The sequence below is a fragment of the Mauremys reevesii genome, unplaced genomic scaffold, assembly GCF_016161935.1.
Source record: "Mauremys reevesii isolate NIE-2019 unplaced genomic scaffold, ASM1616193v1 Contig1, whole genome shotgun sequence".
Lineage (NCBI taxonomy): Eukaryota > Metazoa > Chordata > Testudines > Geoemydidae > Mauremys > Mauremys reevesii.
In genome coordinates this window covers 1,491,012-1,516,661 of record NW_024100715.1, presented here as the reverse complement: position 1 = coordinate 1,516,661, position 25,650 = coordinate 1,491,012, and the positions used below count along the sequence as shown (strand labels likewise).

The following is a 25,650-nucleotide window of genomic DNA, read 5'->3' as shown; positions in this document are numbered from 1 at the left end:
AGGGCTGGGCTGGCAGGGGCTGCGGGTCGGGAGTGAGGGGCACCGGCAGGGCTGGGCTGGCAGGGGCTGCGGGTCGGGAGTGAGGGGCCCTGGAAAGTTAGTGGGATCAGGCAGGGAACTGAGGGTGAAAACTCAGGGATTCAGGGAGAATTTGGGGTCCCATGTCTGGGGGGGCAGGTCCAGCTGGGGGGGTATTTACAGCATTCAAAGATAATTTGGGGAGCAAATGCCCAATATTTGGGGGTGATTCTTTGGGGGCACTGGATGGGGGCAGGGTTCACTGATGTGTCCTGGGGTCCAGTTGGAGGGAGGGGGGCTGCTGAGTCTGGGGGTCCCTGGCTGGGATTCAGGGTGCCGGATATTCCGGGGGGACGTTGATAGATGAGATGCCAAAGAGACTTTGGTGGTTGCGGGGGGCCCTGGCGAAGGACACGGGGGTTCCCCAAATCTCAGGGTCACATGACCAGCCAAGGAGGGGTGGGAGTGGGGGGTTATGGGGTGTGGGCTCCACGTCTCCCATCCTGCCCCAGTCACCTGCCCCATAGCCCGGCCCTTTGTCCTGCAGCCCTGGAGATGGGATCACATCCCACTGGCAGCCCCACGGCTGTGTCCCCCCAAGCAGGGACAGCCCCCCTCCCCTGACCCAGCCCCCCGCCCCCCCCCCCGTGAGCAGAGCCAGCGCCCCTGGAGGGGCCAGGCCCCCTGTCCCAGACTCGCAGACGCCTTCGTCTCTTTTGCTTTTCACTTTTATTCCAAGTTGGAGGGTGAATAAATAGGACTTCGGGTGGGAAACTGGGGGGGAGGGGAGCAGTATCAGGGGGCAGGGGGCATCTCCCTCTGATCTCCCAGGAGCCTGGTAAAGCCGGTGTAGGGACCAGAGCGGGTTTGTGTCAGTGGCCCTTGCTGGGGGGCTCAGACCTGCTCCCTGTGTCCGGACGAGCCGGCAGCCACGTGACTGACACGGCTGTGACACGCGTGTGAGCCCGACGCCCAGGGGTATCACAGATGAGGGAACCCGGCCACCAGCACACGTATGACGCCGTGGGGCCGTTGTGCACACGGCCGGGATCTTCCAAATCTCTCTCGCTTGGCCGTAGGGGGAAGGAGAGTGTATGGGGGAGGGGCGGTTCCTGGTCCGTATCCCCCTATATCAGCCTCCTCCCCAAACTACTGTTGGGGGGGGGGGATCTGCTGGGATCTCTCTAGCACCACAGGGTGGAGCCAGCAGAGATCCTGAGGGACCCGGTCCGTAGCTTGGGGGATCTGCTGGGATCTCACCCAGCCCCAGAGTGTCACCTCAAAATGGGTCCCCCTAAGTCCCTGTCCCCTCTGAGTCTATGACACCTCCCAATATCGCCCTGGGGTGTCACATCAATACATGTCCCCCCCCCCAGCAGGACACCACCCCGGTTCCTTCCCTGTTTAGGTTCCCCCGGTCAATATGCCCCTTATACAGGCCACCCTGGCTGTCTCCTGGTGTCACCTCAATACAGCCCGGATCTCATGGTACCCTCCAGCCCCCTCCTTGGCCTGCTGGGAGTGGGCTGTTTCGGGTGGGAGGGGCCCATGGTGTCCGCCCCAAAGAGCTTCCCCCCCCCACACACACACACTGTTTAGTTTCAGTCAGTATCCTTCTATATGGGCCCCCTGGTCAATTTTCTCCTGGTGTCACCCCAAATCCAATCCCCCCAACTCCTGAACCCACTCAGACCCTCTTACGGTTCCTACCTTGTGTAGTTCTCCCCAGTCAATACCCCTCCCCCTATGGACCAGCCCCATAGCACAGCCCCTGCCCCCTGAAAGGAACCATGCTCTGGACCGATGGCTCTGCAGGGAGGGTAGAGAGCAGGGGAGCGAGGAGGGTCCTGGGGGGGGTCCCCAAATCAGAGTGATGACCCTTCACCTTTAACCTCCCCCCGCCCCGAGTCGTTCTGGGGGGGGGCAGGTTCTTGGGGAAGATGCTGCCAAAATCTGAGCAGATCCACCTGCCCCCCCATGTCTCCACCAGGGGGCGCGGTGCTGCTCCAGGGGAGGGGGGCTGAATGGTGGGGGGCGGGGTTAGGGGGCAGCGCTGCCGGGCGGACGCCGTGCTGAAGAGCGGGTTGTGGATTTCCATCTCCCCACCCTGGGAGCGGGGGAAGCGGGGGGAGAAAGAGAGAAAGGGAGACGTTAGTGAGGGCACCGTGCGAGGGGAAGAGCGCAGCACCCCAGACCCGTCCCCTCAGCCTGGCGCCCCTGCTGCCCCCGCTCCCACCAGCCCAGCGCCCCTGCTGCCCCCACCCTGCTCCCGCAGCCCAGCACCCCTGCTGCCCCCACCCCATCCCACAGCCCAGCACCCCTGCTGCCCCCACCCCATCCCGCCAGCCCAGCGCCCCTGCTGCCCCCTGCTGCCCCTGCTCCCGCCAGCCCAGCGCCCCCTGCTGCCCCCTGCTGCCCCCTGCGCCCGCCAGCCCAGCGCCCCTGCTGCCCCCACCCCGATCCCGCCAGCCCAGCGCCCCCTGCTGCCCCCACCCTGCTCCCCACAGCCCAGCACCCCCTGCTCCCCCCCGCTCCCGCCAGCCCGGCGCCCCCTGCTGCCCCCCGCTCCCGCCAGCCCGGCCCCCCCTACCGGTGCCAGTCCGGGACATTCGTACACAGTGAAGTCCCCGTTCTCAGTCTCCGACTCCGTCGACAGCTGCTGGACGGGCTTTGGGGGGCTCCTGGGGGGGACAGACCCAGACACGGGGTGAGGAACCTGACGAGCCGGGACCGGGGCCGCGGCCGGGGTCTAACCCGGGGGATCTGGGGGCTCAGGCGGCTCCGTAGCTGGGGGAGGAGATCCAAGGGACCCAGGTATCCGGGGGGTGGGGGGCACCTAGACCCGAGCGCCAGCGTCCCATGGGCCCGGCCAGACGCCGGGCGAGCTCCAGTCCAACAGGGAGGTGTGGGAAACCGGGGGGGGGGGAAGGGAGTAACTGTCCCCGAGACACCCCCAAAGTGGGGCAGGGTAGAGGGGGCAGCTCTGGGGGCTGAAGGACGGGGGGGGAGATTTGGGGGGGCAAAGTTTCCAGGTTGGATTGTGGGGGGAAGACAGAGGTCAGGGGTGAGTGGGGTGGGGTTGGGGGGTGGGGGAGGGGCGGATTGGGGGGAAGTGGGGGATGGGAAGGGGAGGATTCAAGGGTGAGTCTGGAGTTGGGGGGTTGGTTTGAGGTCATGCTTTGGGGGGTGCATCCGGGTGGGGGCAGATTGGGGGGGATAGGAGGCTTGGAGGTGGGTCGAGGGGGCATGGGGCGGGGGGGAGGGAAGGAGTGGATTCTGGGGGCAGATTCAGGGGGGCCCTCCCCAAGCCCCTCCCCCTCCCCACCCATAGCCAATGGGATGAACGGGGGTGGGGAATGGAGGGGAACTCACTCCTCATTGGTCAGGATCTTTTTCTGGCGCTGGTACTGGTGCACCTGGCAGGACTGGGCCAGCCGGGCGTCCATGTACTGGGGGACAGACAGACAGATGGGGAGATGGTCAATGGTCAGGTGAAACTGCCGTCCCGGATGCCTGGGTCCCTTTCCCCGTCCTGGTCTGCAGCCCCCGAGGGCTGAGCACCCTGCCCTGCTGTCCCGGACGCCTGTGTCCCATTCCCCATCCTGATCTCCGACCCCCTGGGGTGATGACCCTGCAGTGTCATCCCGGACGCCTGGGTCCCATTCCCTGTCCTGACCTCCGACCCGCTGGGGTGAGCGGGGGGAGGGGTCTCACCATTCCGGGCTGGTGGTATCGATAATGATTCCCCCGACACGCCGTATATGCCAACTTCTGGGCCAGACGCACCTCCCGCTGCAACCTGGGGGCACGGAGTGGGGGGCGGGGTCAGAGCGGCGGATGGGGCAGTCCAGGGCTGGGCTGGCAGGGGCTGCAAGTCGGGAGTGAGGGGCACCGACAGAGCTGGGGGGCAGGGCTGGGCTGGCAGGGGCTGTGGGTCGGGAGTGAGGGGCACCGTCAGGGCTGGGGGGGCAGAGCTGGCGGGCAGGTCGGGAGTGAGGGGCACCAGCAGAGCTGGGCTGGCAGGGGCTGCGGGTCGGGAGTGAGGGGCACCGGCAGGGCATAGGGGGGTAGGGCTGGGCTAGCAGGGGCTGCGGGTTGGGAGTGAGGGGCACTGGCAGGGCATGGGGGGGCAGGGCTGGGCTGGCAGGGGCTGCGGGTCGGGAGTGAGGGGCACCGGCAGGGCCGGGGGGCCAGACCGGGGGGGAAGGGGCTGCGGGTTGGGAGTGAGGGGCACCGGCAGGGCATGGGGCAGGGCTGGGCTGGCAGGGGCTGCAAATCGGGAGTGAGGGGCACTGGCAGGGCGGGGGGGCAGAGCTGGGGGGCAGGGGCTGCGGGTCGGGAGTGAGGGGCACCGGCAGGGCGGGGGGGCAGAGCTGGGGGGCAGGGGCTGCGGGTCGGGAGTGAGGGGCACTGGCAGGGTGGGGGGGGCAGGGCTGGGCTAGCAGGGGCGGCGGGTCGGGAGTGAGGGGCACCGTCAGGGCGGGGGGGCAGAGCTGGGGGGCAGGGGGCTGCAGTGGGGCTGCAGTTCCTACCTGTACCAGCAGAGGGCAGCCACCAGCAGCCCCGAGACCCCGGTCACGGAGCACATCAGCACCAGCACTGGGGAGGGGGGAGAGAAACATTAACCCCATGAGCACTGGGCCCCCCCAACCCCCTCAATGCCTCCCTGCCCCCAGGCGCTCCATCCCCCCCATTCCCAACCCCCCACCCGTTACTCACGCACAGACACGGCCTCATTGAGCCGGGAAGTCGGGGGACCCGAGTTCAGATCTTACACCCGCCGGGAGGGGCTGGAGCTGGGCGTCAGGGCGGTGGGGGGAGCAGTAGGGGGAGGGGGAGACGTAGGGAGGGTCTCGGTGACCGAAGGAACCTGGGGGTCAATCCCCGTGGAGCCAACTGCAAAGATAGAGATGTTAGAGCCCCCCCTGCTCACCCCCTCCTGCCCCCCAGCGCCCCCTGCTGCGCCCTGCCCTGCCCCCCACAGCCCAGCGCCCCTGTCCTGCCCCCACAGCCCAGCACCCCTGCTGCCCCTGCCCTGCCCCCACAGCCCAGTGCCCCTGCTGCCCCTGCCCTGCCCCACAGCCCAGCGCCCCTGCTGCCCCCGCCCAGCCCCCCACAGCCCACCGCCCCCTGCTGCCCCCTGCCCTGCCCACCACAGCCCAGCGCCCCCTGTTTTCTTCAGTCTCTACCGTGCTCAGGGGTCTTGGTCCCGGGGGTCCTGGATCCCTTCTGTTTGTTGGCCACCAGGGAGCGGATGAGGGTGGCCAGGTCACTGGGTCTAGTGTCCGACTGGGCCCCGTCGCCTGAGGGAGAAATGTAGGGAGATGGGCCGGTGCCCCTCACTCCCGACCCGCAGCCCCTGCCAGCCCAGCCCTGCCGGTGCCCCTCACTCCCGACCTGCAGCCCCTGCCCCCCAGCCCTGCCGGTGCCCCTCACTCCCGACCCGCAGCCCCGGCCCGCCCAGCCCTGCCCCCCAGCCCGGCCCGGGCCCCTCCCTCCCGCCCCGCCGCCCCAGCCAGCCCTGCCGGTGCCCCTCACTCCCGACCTGCAGCCCCTGCCAGCCCAGCCCTGCCGGTGCCCCTCACTCCCGACCCGCAGCCCCTGCCCCCCCCCAGCCCTGCCGGTGCCCCTCACCATTCCTGTGCGGTGTCTCGAGGACACAGTCCCCACCGGGGTCCTCGCGGTAGGGGCGGATGCAGGGGCCGCAGGTCCGGATCCCCCCGGGGCCGCAGCCCTTACGCCGCTGTAGGAGACAGTTCAGCCGGATCCGCGGTGGGCAAACCGCAGCCGGGCCTGCGGGAGAGAACCGGGGCGACCCCCGCTGTAACCACTGGGCCCCGCTCCCCTCCCAGAGCCGGGGGAGAACCCAGGAGTCCTGGCTCCCGCCTCCCCCCCTGCTCTAACCCACCAGCCCCCACTCCCCTCCCAGAGCTGGGGGAGAACCCAGGAGTCCTGGCTCCCGCCTCCCCCCCTGCTCTAACCACCAGCCCCCGCTCCCCTCCCAGAGCCGGGGAGAGAACCCAGGAGTCCTGGCTCCCGCCCCCCCTGCTCTAACCACCAGCCCCCGCTCCCCTCCCAGAGCCGGGGTGAGAACCCAGGAGTCCTGGCTCCCGCCCCTGCTCTACCCACCAGCCCCCGCTCCCCTCCCAGATGTTCAACATCTGTCCCTGCTTCTTAAAATCATAATCGCCTGACAGCCCGAGCACAAAAGATCAGAGGAGAAAATCTTTGATTAAATAGTGAGAGAGATGGAAATTTGCTCCTGTTCTCCGGACCTGCAGCCCCCCTCAGCCCTGCCCCCCCAGCTCTGCCAATGCCCCTCACTCCCGACCCGCAGCCTTGGGGACCAGGCAGTAGAACCCAGGAGTCCTGGCTCCCAGCCCCTCCTACTCTTCTCCACCCCCCCGATGCCCCTCCCCCTCCCTGTCCCCCCCTCACCTGCCGCCCCCCCGGCCCGCGGGGCCAGCCCCGGCCCGAGCAGAGCTGCCAGGGCCGCCAGCCAGCGCAGGGTCCGCATCGCTCCGAGCTGGGGGGGGGGGTCCCCGCCTCTGGATCCGCCCTCCCGGCGGCGGGGGCGGAGGCGGAGCGCGAGGGGGAGGGGCTGGCTGGATTTATGAATGAACCAGGGATGAAGACAGACGCGGGGGGGAGACCGATCCACAAGTCGCCTTCACTTCCTGTCCCAATCTCCCGCCCCCCGCGGGGTGTTCTGTGCGGCTGGTACCCGCTTGCCCCACCCCAGAGGTGGCTGCATCTCAGTGCCAGGCGAGGGCTCCTGGGCTCTGCCCCGGGTCCGTCTCTGGGACCCCCTGGGACTCCCAGTGGGGAGATCAGTGACACCCCCACCCCCAGCTGGTATCCATGGTGCCTGTCTCCAAGGAGACGCACCTGCCTGCAGTGGTATATGCAGCAAACAGCTTCCCCCCCCCCACCCCCAAGAGATGGAACCCAGGAGTCCTGGGTCCCAGCCCCCCCGCTCTAACCACTAGACTCCCCTCCCCTCCCAGAGCTGGGGAGAGAACCCAGGCATCCTGGCTCCCAGCCCCCTCTCACACCCACCAGCTGTCACCATGGCAACCAGCTCCCTGCACTGATGGACCTGGGATGAGGTTGATGCAGCAGTGGGTTGTCATGGTGACAGGATGGAGATGTGGGGGGGATCCCCAGCTCCCCCCCCCCTTAGTTATGGGGGGAGGGGAAAAGGCTTCATTATCTCCCCCCCAGAAGCTGAGACCCCCCCACAAGCTCCCACAGGATGGGGGGACCCCAACCCTGGTGACTGACCAGACCCCAGGTGTGTGAGGGAGCCCCCCCCCGCCACCCCCAGCCCCTCTCTGCCCCATGGGCAGCCCAGGGGAGGGACACAGGGGGCTGGATAGCCCTCCATGGGGCACCCTTTGCAACACGAGCCAGCGGGGGGTGATAGCGGGGGGGGGCGGAGCGCGGGGTGCCCCACCGGGGGGGCATGGTGCTGGCATCTCCTGGGCCTGTTGGCTACCGGAGGCTGGCACAGCCCTCGGGCCGACACAAAGGCCTGTTTTCACCAAGACAGAGACCCACAGGGAGAGCTCGGCCGGAGAAAGATTCCTCTGGAGCTGCACCGAATAGCCCAGCACTCGGAGAGGAGTGGGGGCTAGTGGTTAGAGCAGGGGGGGCTGGGAGCCAGGACTCCTGGGTTCTCTCCCCAGCTCTGGGAGGGGAATGGGGGCTAGTGGTTAGAGCAGGGGGGCTGGGAACCTGGACTCCTGGGTTCTCTCCCAAGCTCGGGGAGGGGAGTGGGGGCTAGTGGTTAGAGCAGGGGGGCTGGGAACCAGGACTCCTGGGTTCTCTCCCAAGCTCGGTGAGGGGAATGGGGGCTAGTGGTTAGAGCAGGGGGGGCTGGGAGCCAGGACTCCTGGGTTCTCTCCCCAGCTCTGGGAGGGGAATGGGGGCTAGTGGTTAGAGCAGGGGGCTGGGAACCTGGACTCCTGGGTTCTCTCCCAAGCTCGGGGAGGGGAGTGGGGGCTAGTGGTTAGAGCAGGGGGGCTGGGAACCTGGACTCCTGGGTTCTCTCCCAAGCTCGGGGAGGGGAGTGGGGGCTAGTGGTTAGAGCAGGGGGGCTGGGGGCCAGGACTCCTGGGTTCTCTCCCCAGTGCAGATACAAACACAGACCCAGGGACACTGTTAGCTCAATACAGGATTTATTTACACACCGGTCGGCCTTGGCTTGCCAGGCAAAGGAATCCAGTGACAGCTGCCTCTCCCTGGCACGCAGCCCCTGCCGGCCCCACAGTCCGCTCCGCTGAGAGGTAGAAAGCTCAGCCGACAACGCACTGGGGCTGGGAATCCCCCGTCTGCGCAGCGCACGCTGGGTCTGGGTGGCGCCCGCGGGGGCTGTCGGGGAGCAGAGGCGGCTGGGTTTAGGGCGGCATTGGTTTCTTCTTTACCTTCCTTTGGCTGGGTGAAGCATTGGGCAAGGAATCTGCACCGTTTTCCTGGGTTCATTCTAACCTTAGAAGCAGCAGCAACGTCACCCGAGTGCGCTGAAGGAAGCCCCAGCTTTGGGGTTTTAACCGAGACCGTTTCCCTCCTCAGCCACACGTGTGAGTCGAACAGCGAGTCACTTTTGAACACAGTTCCTGTTAGCTAGAACTAACCGCGACGTTCCCACCACTCTCTGGACGGATGGGCAGCTTCAGACTTTCAACACAGAGCGGTTTTCTCCAAACTGGTATCCAGGCATTGGAGTAGAATGTGGATTTTTTTTTTAATATTGTCTTATTATGGGGTTTGTGCCAGACTGTTGAAATATCCCCAAAGTTAACACCATCGTTGGTGGAAGACACAGTGAGCTTGAACAATGAGGAGTCCTTGTGGCACCTTAGAGACTAACACATTTATTTGGGCAGAAGCTTTCGTGGGCTAAAACCCACTTCGTCAGCTTGGGGATTTTTAATGCCGTGTGTTTTCTGTAACTGTGACTTGAGCATTTGAGTCTAAGAAGTATGATTTCTTTTTACAGCTTTTCTTATTATTGGGGTTTTTATTGAACCCCCAAAACAGCAGCACTATTCTTTCACCCCGTTATTTTTCCCAGAAGGAGCCAGACATTTTGGCAAGGGGCATTTTTCCCCTCACAGCTGAAGATTTGGGTAGAATAGGGAGGTTTGATTCTAATGGTCTTTTTACCTTTAAAAGGGAACAATGTCATGGCATATCTCATCCTCCCAGCCGAACCTGGGACCGTTTCACTTTTCACCCTGAGCGTTTGCCTCCAAAATCATCTCTGAGCGTCTGAGTATGATGATCATTTTGATTTTTTTTTCAATATCTGTATTATCGAGCAGCTGAACTAAGCCGTCCTTTTCTGTCTCCTCTTCTTTTTAGTGCTAAGCAGCACGCCGAGCTCCTGTACGGCGCTTTTCATCGGCAGAAAACGATCAGGAACGTGCTGGAGGAGTCAGAGGCCTTTGAGTTTTAACACAGACTGGATTTCTCCCAACTCATACCCAGACATTTGAGTTGAAATGCCAGTAATGAACAAACTAACCCTTCTGGCTCCTTGGCAGGCTGGGGGGGGTGTCTCTTCATCCGTGAGCCCCCGCTGTCCATAGGGCCAGCCAGCCCTGATTTCTAGCCTAAATCCACCACCCAGCCCCCTACCATTCTTTAATAATTAAAAGCGAGAGAAAAACGCATGCAGGTAGCAAAGCAGGGGTCACAAGGGGGCGCGGCCCCCACAGGCTCTTTCTTTCCTTCCACAGGCAGGTCTGACCAGGAATCCGAGCCCCCCCGACAAGCGGGAGTGGCCAGGCCAAAGCCGGCTTCGCGGGAGGGGACGGGGGGCTCCGGCAGACGGCAGAGCTCCGGGACGGGCTCCCCTCAGGACCCCGCATTACGCCTGTCGCCCAGTAAGGACGTTGTCTCGTCGGCGCTCCTGCGAGATTCTGCAACGAAAACACAGACGGGGGGAGTCTTCAGCCAGCGAACCCACCGATCTGCTGGTAAGGGGGTGGGGACTAGGAGTTAGAACAGAGGGGGCTGGGAGCCAGGACTCCTGGGTTCTCTCCTGGCTCAGGGAGGGGTGTCTAGTGGTTAGATCAGGCTGAACATTCCCTTCTACCTCCAACAGCAGCAGCCGCACCCCACGGCCATGTCCTGTCTCAGCTGCCACCGGATCTCCTCCAAATACCTTTGTGCCTCAGTTTCCCTCCCTCATGACCAGCGCTGGGGTGGATGATTCTGCAGAGCTGCTGGGCCTGACTAGCTTCATTCCAACCCTGACATGGCCCAATCAGCAGATTGGCCAATCGCCGGCTAATTAGTGTCACCAGCCTCCACCCAAGTTTGCAGCTGGTCCAGCCGGTTGCAGGGGAACAGCCGCTGTTCCAGCCGGTCTGGAGCCGGATCCTGAGCCGGTGTCAATCTGGAGCAACCCCACTGCCCTCCAGGGAGTCAGGGCGGGATTCTGTGCTAAGAGTAAGTTGTTCACCTGGCCTCAGTGGGAGCGAAATAGCAATTCAAAGGGAAACTGAGGCATGGAGAGGAGAACCAGTGATAGAACCCAGGAGTCCTGGCTCCCAGTGTCCCTGCTCCTCTGCTGATGGGAACGGTCTAGGGCCTGGGAAGATTAGCAGCGCAGTTCTTATTGCACCCAGTAGGGGGCAGTGCAAAGCGCAGGCGTCACTGCAGAGATGGAAACTTAAACCTAAGCCCAATAATATTCTATCCATCCCCGTACACGGGCTCCATATCTGTGTATCTGCTCCATCCTGCACCCCCCAACCCCGTCCCTCCAGCCTCACCCCGGATCCATAGCTGTGTGTCTGCCCCATTCCCCACCCCCATCCCTCCAGCCTCCCCCGGATCCATATCTGTGTGTCTGCCCCATTCCCCACCCCCATCCCTCCAGCCTCCCCCCGGATCCATATCTGTGTGTCTGCCCCATTCCCGCCCCTGTCCCTCCATCCTCCCCCGGATCCATACATGTGTCTGCCCCATATGCCCCTGTTCCCCGCCGCGGATACCCCCCACCCCCGGGTGCCCCGCTCCCCCCCCCCGGTACCTCTCTTCCTCCTGCAGAGCCGCTTGATGACGTGCCACATCCATTGCAGCAGGAGGCAGAAGCACTTGCACTGGTTGCACATCGTGGGGTCACCTGCGCCTGGTGGGGGGGGGAACGCCGGGGCCAGTGGTCAGGCAGCGCCGGGGCCAGGGTCCCTCCTGGCTGCCTCGCCAATCCCCTGCCGGGCTGGAGTCTGGGGCTCGCGCCCCCTCCTGCGCTTGGCTGCCCGGCTCGCCTGGGATGGGGGGGCCCCGGCTCCCAGCCAGGACCCCGGCGTGACCCCGCCGCACGCTATCCGGGGAGGGCCCCCTTCCCATGGAGATCCGCTCCCACCCCCGGCCGTGCCATTTCCCCAGGGCTGGTGCTGCTGGCAGCTCCTCCCGCTCGCCCGTCGCCTCGGCTTCTAGCATAATTAACGGCCCCACCCGCCCGCCTCCGCAGAGGCCGGCAATCAGGCTGTGGTGTGAGCCAGATCCCTGTGCTAACCTGCCGGGCGCCTCCTGCCTAGACCCCTGGCCAATCCGGCTTGGGTCCGCGCCGTGAGAAAAACAGCACCGGCAGCAGCGGGCTGGCTCCGGATCCACGCCAGGGCCGGGCCGGACTCCCCTGACCTCAGCGGGGTCGCTCGGGATTTAAACGGGGGTCGCTGGAACCAGGACCCAGCCGCCGCCGCCCCCCAGGCCGCAGGGTCAGCGGGAGATCTCTGACCGATCTCCATTCCCAGCATCCGAGGGACCCCCCCCCCGATGATTGGGTCGGTTCACGACCTCTCTAACCAGGACTTCCCTGAATTAATTCCCGATTCAACTAGAACAGATCCTTCCGAGCAAACTCCCGGTGTCGATCGAAACAGCCCAGGGCGGAGCCTCTGCCTCGACCCTCGGTAAAGTGCGCCCGGGGTTCATTCCCCTCCCTGTTACAGGGTCACACCTCGCTTCCCATCTGAATTTGGCGGCGCCGGCGTCCAGCCGTCGGATCGGAAAACTCTCTGGCCTCGAACTTCTGTTCCCGCTTCCAGCCATGCCTAGAGGGGCCCCTGCCTCCCTGTAACCCCACTGGGGAGCTACGCGGACCGAGCTCCTGGAGTCGGGGTTTCCAGCTCTTTCATCATTTTCGTGGCCCTTCTTTGAGCCCTCGGCAACTGATCGACGCCCTCCCCGAATCAGGGCCCCCAGAACTGGATCCCAGCCGCGGCTGCACCGGGGCCGAACCCAGAGGGCAAATCCCATCTCCCGAGTCCTGTTTACACGGCCCAGGATGGCATCAGTGCTTTTCTCCACCCCGCCCCCAGATCTTTGCCAGAGCCCGTTTCCCAGGAGGGAGCCCCCCAGGCCCAGACACCTCCAAGAGCCACCGGACCATGGGCTGGTGTGCGTGTCCCCTCTGTTCCCCGCCAGAGAGATCCTTACCGGTCTCCGGCGTCGTCCCGCTCCCAGTGCCTCTGCCTCATCCTCTGGGAACGGCTCCAGGTTTATATACCCGCCACCCCGCCCTGAATGCCCAGACCAGCTGGATCACAGCGGGGCGAAGTCACGGGGTGGGGAGAAGTCGGGGTGTTTTCACAACCACCCCGGAGCAGCCGGTAGGGTTGGTAGCCTGCCAGGATGTCACTGAATCCAGCATCCTCCACCTCAGACCTTGCCAGGGATGATTCTTTCTGGGGGGATAAGGTGGGGGGTGAGATTTGGGGGAGGTGGAATTGGGGCACAGCAGATCTGAACCCCCCCGGCTCCCTTTATGGGATCTGGGGGGGCTGCCCATCGGGGGGGTCTGATTCCCCATCCCTGCCCCCCTCAAGTGAGCTGGGATTTGGGGAGAGCCTTGTCACTCTAGGCGGGTGTCTGACTCTCTCTCCCTGCCCCCTGGCATGAGCTAGGATCTGGGGGGCCCTGCCCCTATGGGAGTGTCTCCACCCCCCACGTGGGAGCCAGGACCTAGGGGAACCTGATCCTCTGAGGGTGTCTTTTCCCCCCAGCCCGCCCATGTTGGAGCCAGGATCTGGGGGACCCTGCCCCTATGGGAGTGTCTCCACCCCCAACATGGGAGCCAGGATCTGAGGGGCCCTGCCCCCATGGGAGTGTCTCCACCCTTGCCCCCCGAGTGAGTGGGGATCTGGGGTGGGAGGGTGAAGCGAAAGCAGATTGACATAACGGAAAGCTCAGCGGTGACACGTTGAGGTGCACAGCACCCCTGGTGGGAGAGGGGTGCGAGGGCCTGGCCAGCGTGTGGGGCAGCCCCCCAGCCCTTCCCTTTGATGGATCTGCCGGACGTTTGCTCGTGCTGTGAGATGTTTGAAGCCTGAAGCTGCCAACGCAGGGGAAGGGATCTAGGGTCCCAAACCCTGACGGTTTTCTCACCCGGTGGTTACAGGAACTTTAAGCTCAGGAGTGAGGATTGGTGAGTCTCTTTCTCCATCATTCCCTACAACATATCTCACCCCAGCCCGTGTCCAGACCCCCTTCCCATTCAGCCATTAGCACGTTACAAGCCGTCATCACCTTGAGGTTTCACCAAAGCGTTTGAGTAGAAGCGTTCATTTTTACCAGGTTTTCTTCTTCATTTTTTAAGTTAGCCATAAAAATAATAATACAAAAATCACTGTCCCTGTCACTCGTGGGTTTTTTTTTAACTAGAAGGAACCAGACACTTTAGAAAAGAACATTTTTCTCCGAGCTGTTAGCCAAGCATTTGAGTATAATAAGTATTTTTTTTACAGTTTTTCTTCCTAATAGCTATTTTAACCTTTGAAGTAGCAGACACATTCATTCTTCTTTTCACCTTTTGTTTAATTCAGTGGCTTTCAACCTGTGCTCCACAGACCCTTGGGGGTCCGCAGACTATGTCCAAGGGGTCCGCAAAAGGTTGTTGTTACCATAGAACAGTTGTTTTCAATCTGTGATCCGCGGACTCCCAGGGGTCCACAGAAAAGGGTCCGCGGTTCCATTTGAAATTTTGTAGGGCTCCGCAAATGACAAAAGATTGAAACCCACTGGGTTAGTTACAGAAGTTTTTAGAACTGAGCATTTTTCTCCTACCTGTCAGCCAAGCATTTGAGTACAACACATGTTAATGTTGATGCAGCTTTTCTGAATAGTGGATTTATTTTTTACCTGAGAAGTAGCAGCAACATTCAGTCGTCTCTTTGCCTGGTTTTGAGTTAAAGGTTTTAGCAATGAGTGTTTTTCTCTGAGCTATTAGCCAAGCATTGGAGTATAATACACATTAATTTTTAGAAAGATTTTCTTGCTATTGGATTTTTTGAACCTTAGAAATAGCAGAAGTTTTCGTTCTTCCCCTCACCTGTCTTTTGGTTACAGGTTTCAGAGAAGAGCTCTTTGCTCCGAACTCTTAGCCAAGTATTGGAATATAATAGGGGACGGGGCAAAGCGAAGGTTTCACAATTCCCGCCAGGGCTGGTAGATCCGGTCTTGGCTGGCACAGGCGTGGGCGTCTGGCTTCAGCTTCCCCAGGAGCGATATTGCTCAAGGGATCTAAAGTGATGCTGGAATTTCCTCCCCACCTTCCCATCCGGCTCTTCATCAGCCTCTCTCCTGTAATTAGAAACCTGGCTCTGAACGCCCTCCCCACCTTCTCTAACCACCAGGCTCCACTCCCCAAACTGGGGGGAGACCCTGGAGTCCTGACTCCCGCCCCCACAACCACCAGACCCCACTCCTCTCCCAGAGCTGGGGAGAGAACTCAGGAGTCCTGAATCCCAGCCCTTCCCCCCACCCTAGACCCCTACTGATCCTGGCCCCCACTGAGTGAGGTGCTGCACATTCAGAGGTGTGGGGACACGGTGACACCAGCCCCTTCTGGGGGGATTAGACCCATTTGTCCCCCTCCATGCCCCATAATCTCAAAGGGCCAGTTGTCCATTTCCCCTCCCCCACTCCCAGTTCCCTTCAGGAGGTGGGATCTGCCAGTGGGAGAGGTTGACGGGCGCTGGGCTGGGCCGGGCCAGTCTCAGGCCCCTTGTGGCGTGATGTGGGATCCCTCTGGCCCGAACGGTGACCCCACATGGGGATGTAGCCAGCCAGTCTGGGCCCCACGCTGGGGGCAGGTCGAACCGATCCCCGGTGGGACAGGCCCCGGCGCTGTTTTGGGGCTCGCGGTGGCCCCTGGGAGGCTGGTGGAGGTGGGGGGAGCTGCATTGTGAGCAGGGGAGGCAGGAGCTGGGGGGATGAGAGTGAAATGGGCGGGAACCCCTTTAAGAGCCAGCCTGGATATTGGGGAGCTGCCCCTTTAAGAGCTGGAGTAACAAGCAGCGGCCCCTTTAAGAAGGGGAGTAACAGGGAGCGGCCCCTTTAAGAGCGTCCTGTCCCCTCCTCCCTCGCTTCCGCGTTCGGCCCAAGTCCTGGGTCACGTGACGAGGGAGCGGCCCCGCCCATCCGCCGGAGTCCGCGCCGGAACGAAGTCAGTCCCAGTGCGCCTGCGCGGCCCGGGCCCGATTGTGCTGCCGGGCTCAGGCTGCCCCACGCGGCTCGCGCCGCCGCCGCCGGGATGGTGAGTGCGTGACGTCACTGCCCCCGGGAACCCCCCCCGCCGCGGGGAGAGGGGGGTGGGGGACATGCGGGGGGGGCACGATGGGGAGTGGGGGAGCCGGGGCAGCTGGGGATGTGGGGGTCTGGGGATATGCAGGAGCTGGGGATGTGGGGTCTGGGGATATGCAGGAGCTGGGGATGTGGGGTCTGGGGATATGCAGGGTGGGTGTCTGGGTCAGCCTGGGGATGTGGGAGGGTCTGGGGATGGGGAGGGTCTGGGGATATGCAGGAGCTGGGGATGTGGGGGGTCTGGGGATATGCAGGGGTCTGGGGATGTGGGGGTCTGGGGATATGCAGGAGCTGGGGATGTGGGGGTCTGGGGATATGCAGGAGCAGGAGGATGTGGGGGCAGCTGGGGATATGCAGGGGTCTGGGGATGTGGGGGCAGCTGGGGATATGCAGGGGTCTGGGGGATGTGGGGGGGTCTGGGGGATATGCAGGGAGCTGGGGGATGTGGGGGTCTGGGGATATGCAGGAGCAGGAGGATGTGGGGGCAGCTGGGGATATGCAGGAGCTGGGGATGTGGGGGTCTGGGGATATGCAGGGGCTGGAGGATGTGGGGGCAGCTGGGGATATGCAGGAGCTGGGGAGATGTGGGGGTCTGGGGATATGCAGGAGCTGGGGATATGTGGGGTCTGGGGATATGCAGGGAGCAGGGGATGTGGGGTCTGGGGATATGCAGGGTGGGGGTCTGGGGCAGCTGAGGGATATGCAGGGGTCTGGGGATGAGCAGGGGTCTGGGGATGTGGTGGGGGTTGGGGATATGCAGGGTCGGGGTCTGGGGCAGCTGAGGGATGAGCAGGGCCATATGTGAGGGGTCTGGGGATATGCAGGAGCTGGGGATGTGGGGGTCTGGGGATATGCAGGGTGGGGTCTGGGGCAGCCTGGGGATATGCAGGGGTCTGGGGATGTGGGGAGGGTCTGGGGATATGCTGGGAGATGTGGGGAGGGTCTGGGGATATGCTGGGAGATGTGGGATGGGGGTCTGGGGATATGCAGGATGGGGTCTGGGGCAGCTGGGGATATGCAGGGAGCAGGGGATGTGGGGGTCTGGGGATATGCAGGGTGGGGGTCTGGGGCAGCTGGGGGATATGCAGGGAGCAGGGGGATGTGGGGGGGTCTGGGGGATATGCAGGGTGGGGGTCTGGGGCAGCCTGGGGATATGCAGGGGTCTGGGGGATATGCAGGGGGTCTGGGGGATGGGAGGGGGGGGGATATGCAGGAGCTGGGGATGTGGGGGTCTGGGGATATGCAGGGTGGGGTCTGGGACAGCCTGGGGATATGCAGGGGTCTGGGGATGTGGGGAGGGTCTGGGGATGTGGGGAGGGTCTGGGGATATGCAGGAGCTGGGGATGTGGGGGTCTGGGGATATGCAGGATGGGGTCTGGGGCAGCTGGGGATATGCAGGAGCTGGGGATGTGGGGTCTGGGGATATGCAGGGTGGGGTCTGGGGATATGCAGGAGCTGGGGATGTGGGGGTCTGGGGATATGCAGGGTGGGGTCTGGGGATATGCAGGAGCTGGGGATGTGGGGAGCCGGGGAGATGTGGGGGTGGGTGGGGGAGCAGCGTGTCACATTTCTCCAGCAGCTGGAAGCAAGTGGGGGCCCGGCCGGCCTTGGGGCCTGTTGGGGGGCGAGTGATGTTGCTGGGGGGCGGGTGATCAGTGGCTCACGCGTCTCCCTGAGCGCTGGAGGTGGTGGGGGTGCTGGGTGGGGGGGTTAGCAGTCTCGGGGAGGAGCGGGGGCAGAGTCCGGGGACAGGCTGGAGAGCCGCGGAGGAGCTGCCCCCCAACTAGCCTGGAGACGGGGGGGGGGGGACCCCCTGGCTGGCCTTGAGGGGTGGCAAGGGGCACCCGGCATCTGAGCCGGCCTGAGAGCCGCTGGCTGGTGGGGAGGCACTGGGGGACCCCCCCCCCCCGGCTCCGTGCCAGTGAGTCCCTGGGGAGAGGCCCCATCGCTTGGCATGGAGGGGCCCTGGGGTGCTGACATGCACCATCCCCCCCCGGCCTGATGGCCGGCCCCAGGGTTCGGGGGAGGGGGGCACTGACCCAGTGGGGGGTGAATGCTGAGCGGGAGGAGGATGGGGTCTGGGGGGCGGTTGGGGGGCTGCAGGGAGGTGATGGTGAGGTGCCCCAGACGAAGGGGGCAGTCGGGGGTGGGGAGCTGTGATGTCTCTGTCTCTCCATGGGGGTCTCACCTCCTCCCCCCCATCTCTCACCAGCTTTTCTATTCGTTCTTCAAATCCCTGGTGGGGAAGGACGTGGTGGTGGAGTTAAAAAATGATCTGAGGTGAGTCCTGGTGCACACGGGGGTCCCCCATTGCCTGCCAGCCCCCCCCCGCTCTAACCACTAGTCATCACTCCTCCGCTCCCCCAGAGCTCGGGAGGGAACCCAGGAGTCCTGGCTCCCAGCCCACCCTGCTCTAACCCACCAGCCCCCACTCCCCTCCCAGAGCTGGGGTAGAACCCAGGAGTTCTGGCTCCCAGTCCCATCTCCCCCTGCACCCCCCCGCTGTAACCCCTGCACCCCGTTCCCCTGTGGTAACACGCCTCCCTCTCTGTTGCAGTATCTGTGGGACCCTCCATTCTGTGGATCAGGTAAGAAATGTCCAGGTTATTTTCAGAGCGTGTCCCCCCCTCAGTGCTCCTGGCCCAAGAGATTCCTCTGCTTTGAGGCCAAATCAGAGCTGGCACCCTCTGTGCCCCCCCATCCCACCCCCTGAACCAGCCTGTCCCCTGTCCTGGGGCTGGATCGGAGCCGGCGCCCCCTGCGCCCCCCCCATCCCACCCTCCGGACCAGCCCGTCCCCTGTCCTGGGGCCGGATCGGATCTGGTGCCCCCATGGACTCCCCTCTTCCCCAAAGCCAGCCAGTCCCCGCCCTGGGGCCGGATCGGATCCGCCGCCCGTACAGGGGAAAGGCCCAGTGCCCCATTCCCTGCCCCACCCCCGCTTTCCTGTAAGAGCGAAGCAGGAAGGTAGCGCCCCAATCTGGGTGTTAACTGTCCGTGTGTCTGTCCATCCTGCCAGTACTTGAACATCAAGCTGACCGACATCAGCGTGACGGACCCGAGAAGTACCCCACATGGTAGGGGCCGCCTCCTCCTTGGCTGGGGTGGAGGGGCCCTGCTGGGGGGGGGGGGGGGTGGGGAGCGTGGGGGGCAGCGGGCGGTTGTCCGGGGAGTGGGGGGGTCAGACGTGCTGATGGCATTTCTCACAGGGTGGGTCTGGGGTCTTCACCCAGCCTGCAGGGGGCGGGGTCACAGACACAGGGGGGCAGACACTGATCCCCTCCTTGCCAGCAGGGGGTGCGGACACACATGGGGGGGGAGCTCTGAGACCCCCTCGCCATCAGGGGGTGGGGACACACGTGCGGGGGGAGCTCTGAGACCCCCTCGCCATCAGGGGCTGCGGACACACGTGCGGGGGGAGCTCTGAGACCCCCTCGCCATCAGGGGGTGGGGACACGTGTGTGTGGGGGAGCTCTGAGACCCCCTTGCCATCAGGGGGTGTGGACACGTGTGGGGGTGGGCTCTGACACCCCCTGCCAGCAGGGGGCCCTCCCCCTAACCCCGCTCTCTCCCCCCAGCTGTCGGTGAAGAACTGCTTTATCCGCGGCTCCGTGGTGCGCTACGTGCAGCTGCCGGCGGACGAGGTGGACACGCAGCTGCTGCAGGACGCCGCGCGCAAGGAGGCGCTGCAGCAGAAGCAGTGACCCCCCCCATGCCCCCCCTCCCTCCCTGCTGCAGGGGGTGCAGGGCGGAGACCTGCCCCACCCGGCTGCTTCCCGCCAGCCGTAAAATCCCCCCTGCTCGGCAGCTCCTGCCACTACACCGATGCTCCTGGACGCCTGGGTCCGTGGCTGCTCCCCCTCCTGGCTGGGAGCAGGAGCTGAGTCGCCGTCCAGGAGCCCGGACTCCTGGGTCCACTCTGCTCCCTCCACGCTCTGGGAGTAGGAGCCCAGCCCCTATCCAGGAGCCCGGATGCCTGGGTTCTTCCTTTTCACCCTGCCCTCCCAGGCCCCGGAGGCCTGAGTTTCTCTCTGCAAGCCCAGGCCTCCAGACTCCTGGGATCATCTCCGCTTGTGCTTGGGAGGGAACAGGAAGAGCAGAGGGGAACCCAGGCATCCGGGGCCCTGCATGGGGGCTCAGCTTCTACTCAAGAGAATTGGGTGGGGGCTGTGCCCTTTCTAGGGGCCCGGATGCCTGGGTTCAACTCCCCTGCCCCCCAATATGCCCAGATCTAGGACACCTGAGTTCTGTGTGCTCCCTGAGCTGCTTATCTCCTGTGGGATGAATATCAGGGTGGTTCCTAGGCTTGTCGTGTCCCCCGCCCTTGGGGGGGAAAGATTATGGGGGTCCCCTTAGTTCTGGTTTGAATCTCCCCAGCCCCCCTCTTTCACCTCCGGGGCCATGGCCAGTTAAGCCTCATTTTTATTTTTAAACTCTAATTTCTCCCTGTTCTTTAAGGGGGGTGTTTAGTTCCCCCCACATCTTTGGAGGGGCAGGGACTGCGCTCCTGGGGTGCCATTAACCCCAGCTGGCGAAATCCTGGAAGAGTTGTGGGGCGTTTGAATTTCCTGGGGGGGATTGGGGTTTTTTTAGGGTTTGGGCCGAGGGGGATGAAGGTTTTTTGTATGTTTGATTCATGGCTTGAAGTCTCGGGTGGAATAAAAGTTTTTGGAGCCTGGTTACAAACTTTTGTTGTTGTTTATGGTAGGGTCTACCGTTTGCTCCAGCCCAGCGTCCTCTCTTGGCCCAGACGCCCAGGTTCATCTACGTGCCTCCCCCCATCCCCCCCATTATAGATGCTGAGCTGCCGTGCAGGCTCCTGGACACTTGGGCTCCCATGTAGGGTCCCGGCTGCCTGGGTTGATCCATGTTCTACATGTGGGGAAGCAGAGGCACAGAGAGAGGTGACTTCCTCACTCTCAAAAGCAATCCAGGCCAGAACAGGGCTGAGAACCCAGGCGTCCGGGCCCTCAGCTATGACCCAGTCTTCTCTTGTCTGCTCCCTCGATGCTGGGAGGGGCCTCCAGAGTGGATGGGTTGAGCGGGTGCTTGGTTGGTCCCTTTAGCGTGGTCTGTGTTCTCGCTTTTGCACACAAGGCTGCCTGTCCCTTTAAGTAATATTGCATCATCAAACACTACTATGACATCACCCTGGGACAAGCACTGCCCCTTTCACCTTGTCATTGTCCAATGGGATTCTCGCACTTTAAATGTTACTCAGGCTCCGCCCTTTTCTCAGGATGACCTCATCTGTCACAAAACTTTCTGCCCTTGCAAACAGTAGGCTCTGCCCACTGAGCTTATTGCATCATCAGGCTCCACCCCTTTGCAATAGGCTCCACCCTTTTCACATGCCCTGTCCTAAGGGATCTTTCCCTTTAAGAAATTATTATATCATCAGGGGACTCCATGTGCCTCCCTTTAAAAAAAAATGATGTCATCAGATAAGGCTCCACCCCTTCCACTAGACTGCTTTCAGCAGGCTCTAAGCTCCGCCCATTGGTGATGTCATCAGGCCTGGCCCTCTTTAAGAGTAGCTGTGACCTCACTGGCCAGGCTGTGAGCTGTGACTTGATGATGTCATAGTGGCTCCTTAAGCCCCGCCCACTTGAAGAGTATTGCGTAATCCCCTTCGTGAGGTGAGGTCACTGCTGTGGATGCTGCCCCTTTAATGGTCCTAAGGTTGGGGATTGGCTGCTTCACCCCTTAACTGGCTGCTGATTGGTTGGCATGAGATGGGTGGGGATGCAGTGCCAGCCAATGGGAAGGCAGGGTGACTCTGCGTCATGCTTCTACAGAGAGAGCAGTAGGGTTTAGTTAGTGGGGGGTGGGAGCTGGACTCCTGGGGGAGTAGGGTCCAGTGGTTAGAGCTGGGGGGGGCTAGGGGCCAGGACTCCTGGGTTCCCTCCCTGACGCTGGGAGGGGAGTGGGGTCTGGTGGTTACAGCTGTGGGGGCTGGGAGCCAGGATTCCTGGGTTCCCTCCCTGGGTCCTCCCTCCCTATTTAAATGATCACCCTTTAGCCCCCCCACCCCAATCCCATAAGCACTCCCTGAATCCCCATCCCTGCCTGCAGCCTGGGCACCCAGGGGTTAACATCCCCCCCCGCCCCTGCCAGCCGCAAATACTCTGCAAACATCCGGCAAACGTTTTGCACCAGCAGGGCTGATCCCTCCCCCTCCCAGAGCCCCCAAGCAGCAGCCCCCAACTCCCCCCCCCTCACCCAGAGGGACACTCCCACACACCTCCCTCCTGCCCCATTCCCCATTTGCAAACTGTTTGCAGACCCTGGGGGGCCAATTGCAGCTGGTGCCACCGCTGGGGGGGGGAAGGGAGAGGAAAGGGGGGACCCCACCCCTTTCTGCCCCCCCCTTCCCAGCAGCCTTTGCAGCTGGCTGCAATCAGAGGAGACAGGAGCAGCATTTGCAGGCAAAAGGAGAAACCCAGGTACCGTCCTGCTGCAGCAGGGGGGCGCTGAGGGGGCCATGACAGGCCCCTGAGGGGCTCTTGGCCAGTGGGGGACCCCACCCCAATATTTAACATTACTGCAACAGGCCCCATAGCTGGACTGCAGGGGGCAAGGAGTCGGAGTTGGTAGGGGGCGCTCTCCCCTGGCAGTCAGGGCTGGCCCCCATGCCCCAGGGAGATGCTAGGGGGCGCCGTGCTGCAGGGAGCAGAGCCGGGGGCTCTGTGCTGTGGGGAGCAGGGCTGTGTGGGGTGCGAGGGAAGGGGGAATGGGGTGGGGGCTCGGCAGGGGACACTGGGGTGGGGTTTTCAGGGGAGGGAGGGCACTGGGCAGGGGATGCTGGGGCAGAGGGTGCTGGGTGGGGCGGGGCAGGAGGCACCGGAGCAGGGGGTGTGGTGGGCTCCCCCCGTCTCTCCCAGGGATTGCTGGGGTGGGGGCTGGATAGGGGTGGGGGTCAGGCAGGGGCACTGGGGTGGGGGCCAGGCACAGGTGTGGCGGGCTGGGCAGGGGCACAGGGGCTCACCCCATCTCTCCCAGGGGCGCTGGGGTGGGGGTTGGGCAGAGTGTGGGGGGGGCCAGGCAGGGGCATGGTGGGCTCACCCCATCTCTCCCCTGGGGGCGCTGGGGTGGGGGGGCTGGGTAGGGGGTGTGGGGGGCTGGGTAGGGGGCGCGGGGGGCTCACCCCGTCTCTCCCCAGGGGCTCTCTCCATGTCGGCGCGCCTGGCCCTGGTGGACTGGCTGGACGAAGGCTTCTCCAGCATCATCGAGCTGGGGGCGGTGAGCGAGCCGCGCCGGGACCCCGCCCGCTACCGGCCGGGCCAAGAGGTGGCGGCCCGGTGCCCCCTCTTCAAGGGGCTGAACCGCGCTCGCATCCTGGCCCTCAGCGGTGAGCGAGCGAGCGCCCCCCTGCTCCAGACACACCCCGGTCCTCCCCCCCCCGACACCTCTCCGTCTGTCCCTCCCTCCCTCCCTCCATCCGTCCCCCCACACCTCTCTGTCTGCCCCTCCCTCCCTCCCTCCATCCGTCCCTCCACTTCTCCGTCTGTTCCTCCCTCTCTCTGTCTGTCCCTCCATCCTCTCTTCTCTCCCCGCAGGGGACAGGCAGGAGTTGAAGCGGATCCAGGTCCAGGCCGGGGGCTGTCCCAGGAGCAGCTGGGGGGCCGGGACGCTGCGGGACCCCCCCCACCGCCGGGTGGCGACGAGACGGGACAGACTGCCCCTCGAGAGACGGAAACAGAGCACAGGTGGGTGCTGCCCCCTGTGCCAGACACCTGGGTCCCATACCCCATCCCGGTCTCCAGCCCCCTAGGGGTGAGTGCTGCGCTGCTGTCCCGGATGCCTGGGTCCCATTTCCTGTCCTGATCGCCAGCCCCCTAGGGCGAGCGCTGCAGTGCCATCCCAGATACCTGGGTCCCATTCCCTGTCCTGATTGCCAGCCCCCTAGGGTGAGTGCTGCGCTGCCATCCCGGATGCCTGGGTCCCATTCCCTGTCCTGGTCTCCAGCCCCCTAGGGGTGAGAGCCCTGCACTGCCGTCCCGGATGCCTGGGTCCCCTTCCCCTAGAGACCAAGAAGTCTCATTCAGTGAATGTTCCTTGTCTCATTCCAGGAGGCAACACTGATGACGTCACCACCTCCGTGCTCGACCCTGAAGGGACCCAGGTGTCCGAGGACGAGGGCCGGGCAACCCCCCAAAGCACCTCATCCTCGGAAACCTGGCATTCCTCCTCCCCCGACTGCCCCCACGTGGACAGCTCTGGCTGCGGGGTTCCCTGCTCCCCTGGCCCTGCAGACCCAGGCATCTGGGCAGGGCTCACCGAGACCTGCACCAGGCCTGAGTGCGAGAGGATGCGACAGGAGTTGGAGGCGCTGAGGGACCGATACGCCAAGCTGGAGGCTCAGAACGCTGTGCTGGCCCAGAGACTCGGTGAGCCGGGACGCCTGGGTCCTCGGGGATGAGAATGGGATCTGGTGGGTCAGAGCAGGGGGGCGAACTGGGAGCCCGGACGCCTGGGTTCTCAGGAAGTAGCGTGGGAGCAAGTGGTCACTCGTGTCTCCGTTCCCTGCAGGGGGCGATGTGGAGCCGCCCAGGGAGGTGGACAGTGAGTCCGTGCGGCCGGAGCCTGGGCTCTATGAGGACCCTGCACTACCTTGGAAACATGGGGTGAGCTGGGGGGTGGGGAGTGGGTTGGGGGATAGTGGGGGGGAGGGGTCCCTATTATAACAGTGTCTCCTCCCCCTCTTCCTTCCATCCCCCCTCCTGACCCCTGCCTGCTCCCCCTACTGCCTCCACCCCACTTTCCTCTGTGCCCCCCTCCCTGCCCCCCAGATGCAGGAGCTGGTTCCAGGAGGGGGCGTGTTCCTCTACCCCGCCCAGCTGGCCCTGGCCCGCTCCAGCGCCCGCAGCCAGACGGCCCTGGCCCGGCTCCTGCTCGACGTCTTCTTCTCCCGCCAGGAGCAGGCGCGGAGCAACCTGTCCGGGGAGAACGGGCTGCACCGCCTCAGCCCCCCCATCGTCAGCGCCATCGTGGGTGAGTCCGGGGGGGTCAGGCGATGGTATGGCCCTGGGGGGCGGGGACAGGTAATAGTATGGACTGGGAGGGGCAATGATGGTACGGCTCAGAGGGGGGCAGGCAGTAGTGCGGACTGGGCAGGCTAATGATGATATGGCCCAGGGATCAGGGTCAGGCGATGGTATGGCCCCAGTGGGTGGGGTAACGCAGTAGTATGGCCTGGGGGGGGCAATGATGGTATGGCCTAGGGCAGGATGATGGTATGGCCCAGCCGTGTGTGTCAGGCAATGGTATGGCCTGGGTGGGGGAGGTTGCGGTGGTGGTACGGCTCAGGTTGGGCTAGGCAGTGATACTGCCCGGAGGGTTAATGATGGCATGGCCCAGGGGGTGCAAGGCGATGGTACGGCCTGGGGGCGTTAATGGTGGTACGGCCTGGGAGGGGAGTGAGGGAATGGTGCAGCCCAGGAGGGGAAGGCAATAATTTAGCCCGGGGAGGGGTTATAATGGATTGGTCCATCATAAAGGTATTCGGGGGGGGGGGGATGCTGCTGCCATTCACCCCTCTTTTCTCTTCCCCCCCGCAGCCTATGCTGTGGGTCAGTCACAGTTCCAGGCCAGCAGTGCCGCCGTCATCAAGAACTCGCTGCGCAACAAGCTGGGCTGCCTGAGAGCCCCGTCCCGCCAGCAGGGGGCCACCAGGGGGCGCCCAGCAGCCTGAGAGCCCCGTCCCGCCTGCAGGGGGCCACCAGGGGGCGCCCAGCAGCCTGAGAGCCCCGTCCCGCCAGCAGGGGGCCACCAGGGGGCGCCCCGCAGCCTGAGAGCCCCGTCCCGCCAGCAGGGGGCCACAAGGGGGCTCCCCGTGGCCTGAGAGCCCCGTCCCGCCCGCAGGGGGCTCCCCTTGGCCTGAGAGCCCCGTCCTGCCAGCAGGAGGCCACCAGGGGGCGCCCCGCAGCCTGAGAGCCCCGTCCCGCCAGCAGGGGGCTCCCCGTGGCCTGAGAGCCCCATCCCGCCAGCAGGGGGCCACCAGGGGGCGCCCTGCGGCCTGAGAGCCCCATCCCTC

At 64.0% G+C, this 25,650-nt stretch overlaps 3 protein-coding genes and 1 long non-coding RNA gene across 11 annotated transcripts; 3 read left to right on the top strand and 1 right to left on the bottom strand.

The window, feature by feature from the left end:
• Positions 1-784: 784 nt before the first annotated feature.
• Positions 785-6,957, bottom strand: LOC120392493 (neural proliferation differentiation and control protein 1-like). Of its 5 annotated transcripts, none has more exons than XM_039517291.1 (9): positions 6,907-6,957; positions 5,653-5,811; positions 5,208-5,321; positions 4,738-4,914; positions 4,551-4,617; positions 3,733-3,817; positions 3,391-3,467; positions 2,609-2,699; positions 785-2,125 (listed from the first exon to the last, which is right to left on the bottom strand). In XM_039517291.1, the coding sequence occupies exons 5-9, from the start codon at positions 4,604-4,606 to the stop codon at positions 1,763-1,765; spliced, it is 672 nt and encodes a 223-aa protein (XP_039373225.1). In that variant the 5' UTR covers positions 4,607-4,617; positions 4,738-4,914; positions 5,208-5,321; positions 5,653-5,811; positions 6,907-6,957; the 3' UTR covers positions 785-1,762. The 5 variants fall into 5 exon arrangements, with proteins under 5 accessions (XP_039373225.1, XP_039373222.1, XP_039373226.1 ...); XM_039517288.1 differs by lacking the exon at positions 6,907-6,957 and adding an exon at positions 6,457-6,892; XM_039517292.1 differs by lacking the exon at positions 6,907-6,957 and adding an exon at positions 6,457-6,892 and having other exon boundaries at positions 4,742-4,914.
• A 1,205-nt stretch (positions 6,958-8,162) lies between these two features.
• On the top strand, positions 8,163-12,652 carry LOC120392503. Of its 2 annotated transcripts, none has more exons than XR_005591702.1 (3): positions 8,163-8,600; positions 9,385-10,001; positions 11,985-12,652. It is a non-coding gene; the product is annotated as an uncharacterized LOC120392503 (long non-coding RNA). The 2 variants fall into 2 exon arrangements; XR_005591701.1 differs by lacking the exon at positions 11,985-12,652 and adding an exon at positions 10,130-10,699.
• A 2,783-nt stretch (positions 12,653-15,435) lies between these two features.
• Positions 15,436-20,296, top strand: LSM2 (LSM2 homolog, U6 small nuclear RNA and mRNA degradation associated). The gene is made up of 5 exons (XM_039517073.1): positions 15,436-15,568; positions 17,828-17,895; positions 18,173-18,203; positions 18,634-18,718; positions 19,158-20,296. Exons 1-5 carry the CDS (start codon positions 15,566-15,568, stop codon positions 19,316-19,318), a joined length of 348 nt encoding a protein of 115 aa, XP_039373007.1. The 5' UTR covers positions 15,436-15,565; the 3' UTR covers positions 19,319-20,296.
• Positions 20,297-20,637: 341 nt separating this feature from the next.
• LOC120392486 lies at positions 20,638-25,467 on the top strand. 3 transcript variants are annotated; one of them, XM_039517270.1, is made up of 7 exons: positions 20,638-21,253; positions 22,777-22,965; positions 23,174-23,323; positions 23,687-24,004; positions 24,147-24,241; positions 24,407-24,608; positions 25,175-25,467. In XM_039517270.1, the coding sequence occupies exons 2-7, from the start codon at positions 22,788-22,790 to the stop codon at positions 25,306-25,308; spliced, it is 1,077 nt and encodes a 358-aa protein (XP_039373204.1). In that variant the 5' UTR covers positions 20,638-21,253; positions 22,777-22,787; the 3' UTR covers positions 25,309-25,467. The 3 variants fall into 3 exon arrangements, with proteins under 3 accessions (XP_039373204.1, XP_039373205.1, XP_039373203.1); XM_039517271.1 differs by lacking the exon at positions 20,638-21,253 and adding an exon at positions 21,826-22,060 and having other exon boundaries at positions 24,413-24,608; XM_039517269.1 differs by lacking the exon at positions 20,638-21,253 and adding an exon at positions 21,826-22,060.
• The last annotated feature ends 183 nt before the right edge of the window (positions 25,468-25,650 follow it).

Excerpts from the sequence above, each read along its gene's own strand:
- LOC120392486 (XM_039517270.1), top strand. The coding sequence starts at position 22,788 with ATGTCGGCGCGCCTGGCCCTGGTGGACTGGCTGGACGAAGGCTTCTCC. Across the intron at positions 24,005-24,146 it reads TGTGCTGGCCCAGAGACTCG|GGGGCGATGTGGAGCCGCCC; the intron begins GTGAGCCGGGAC and ends CGTTCCCTGCAG. Across the intron at positions 24,242-24,406 it reads CACTACCTTGGAAACATGGG|ATGCAGGAGCTGGTTCCAGG; the intron begins GTGAGCTGGGGG and ends CCTGCCCCCCAG.
- LOC120392493 (XM_039517291.1), bottom strand. The coding sequence starts at position 4,606 with ATGTGCTCCGTGACCGGGGTCTCGGGGCTGCTGGTGGCTGCCCTCTGC. Across the intron at positions 3,818-4,550 it reads GCTGCCCTCTGCTGGTACAG|GTTGCAGCGGGAGGTGCGTC; the intron begins GTAGGAACTGCA and ends CCGTGCCCCCAG. Across the intron at positions 3,468-3,732 it reads GATACCACCAGCCCGGAATG|TACATGGACGCCCGGCTGGC; the intron begins GTGAGACCCCTC and ends TCTGTCCCCCAG.
- LSM2 (XM_039517073.1), top strand. Across the intron at positions 18,204-18,633 it reads CCCTCCATTCTGTGGATCAG|TACTTGAACATCAAGCTGAC; the intron begins GTAAGAAATGTC and ends CCATCCTGCCAG. Across the intron at positions 18,719-19,157 it reads CCGCCTCCTCCTTGGCTGGG|GGGGCCCTCCCCCTAACCCC; the intron begins GTGGAGGGGCCC and ends CCCTGCCAGCAG.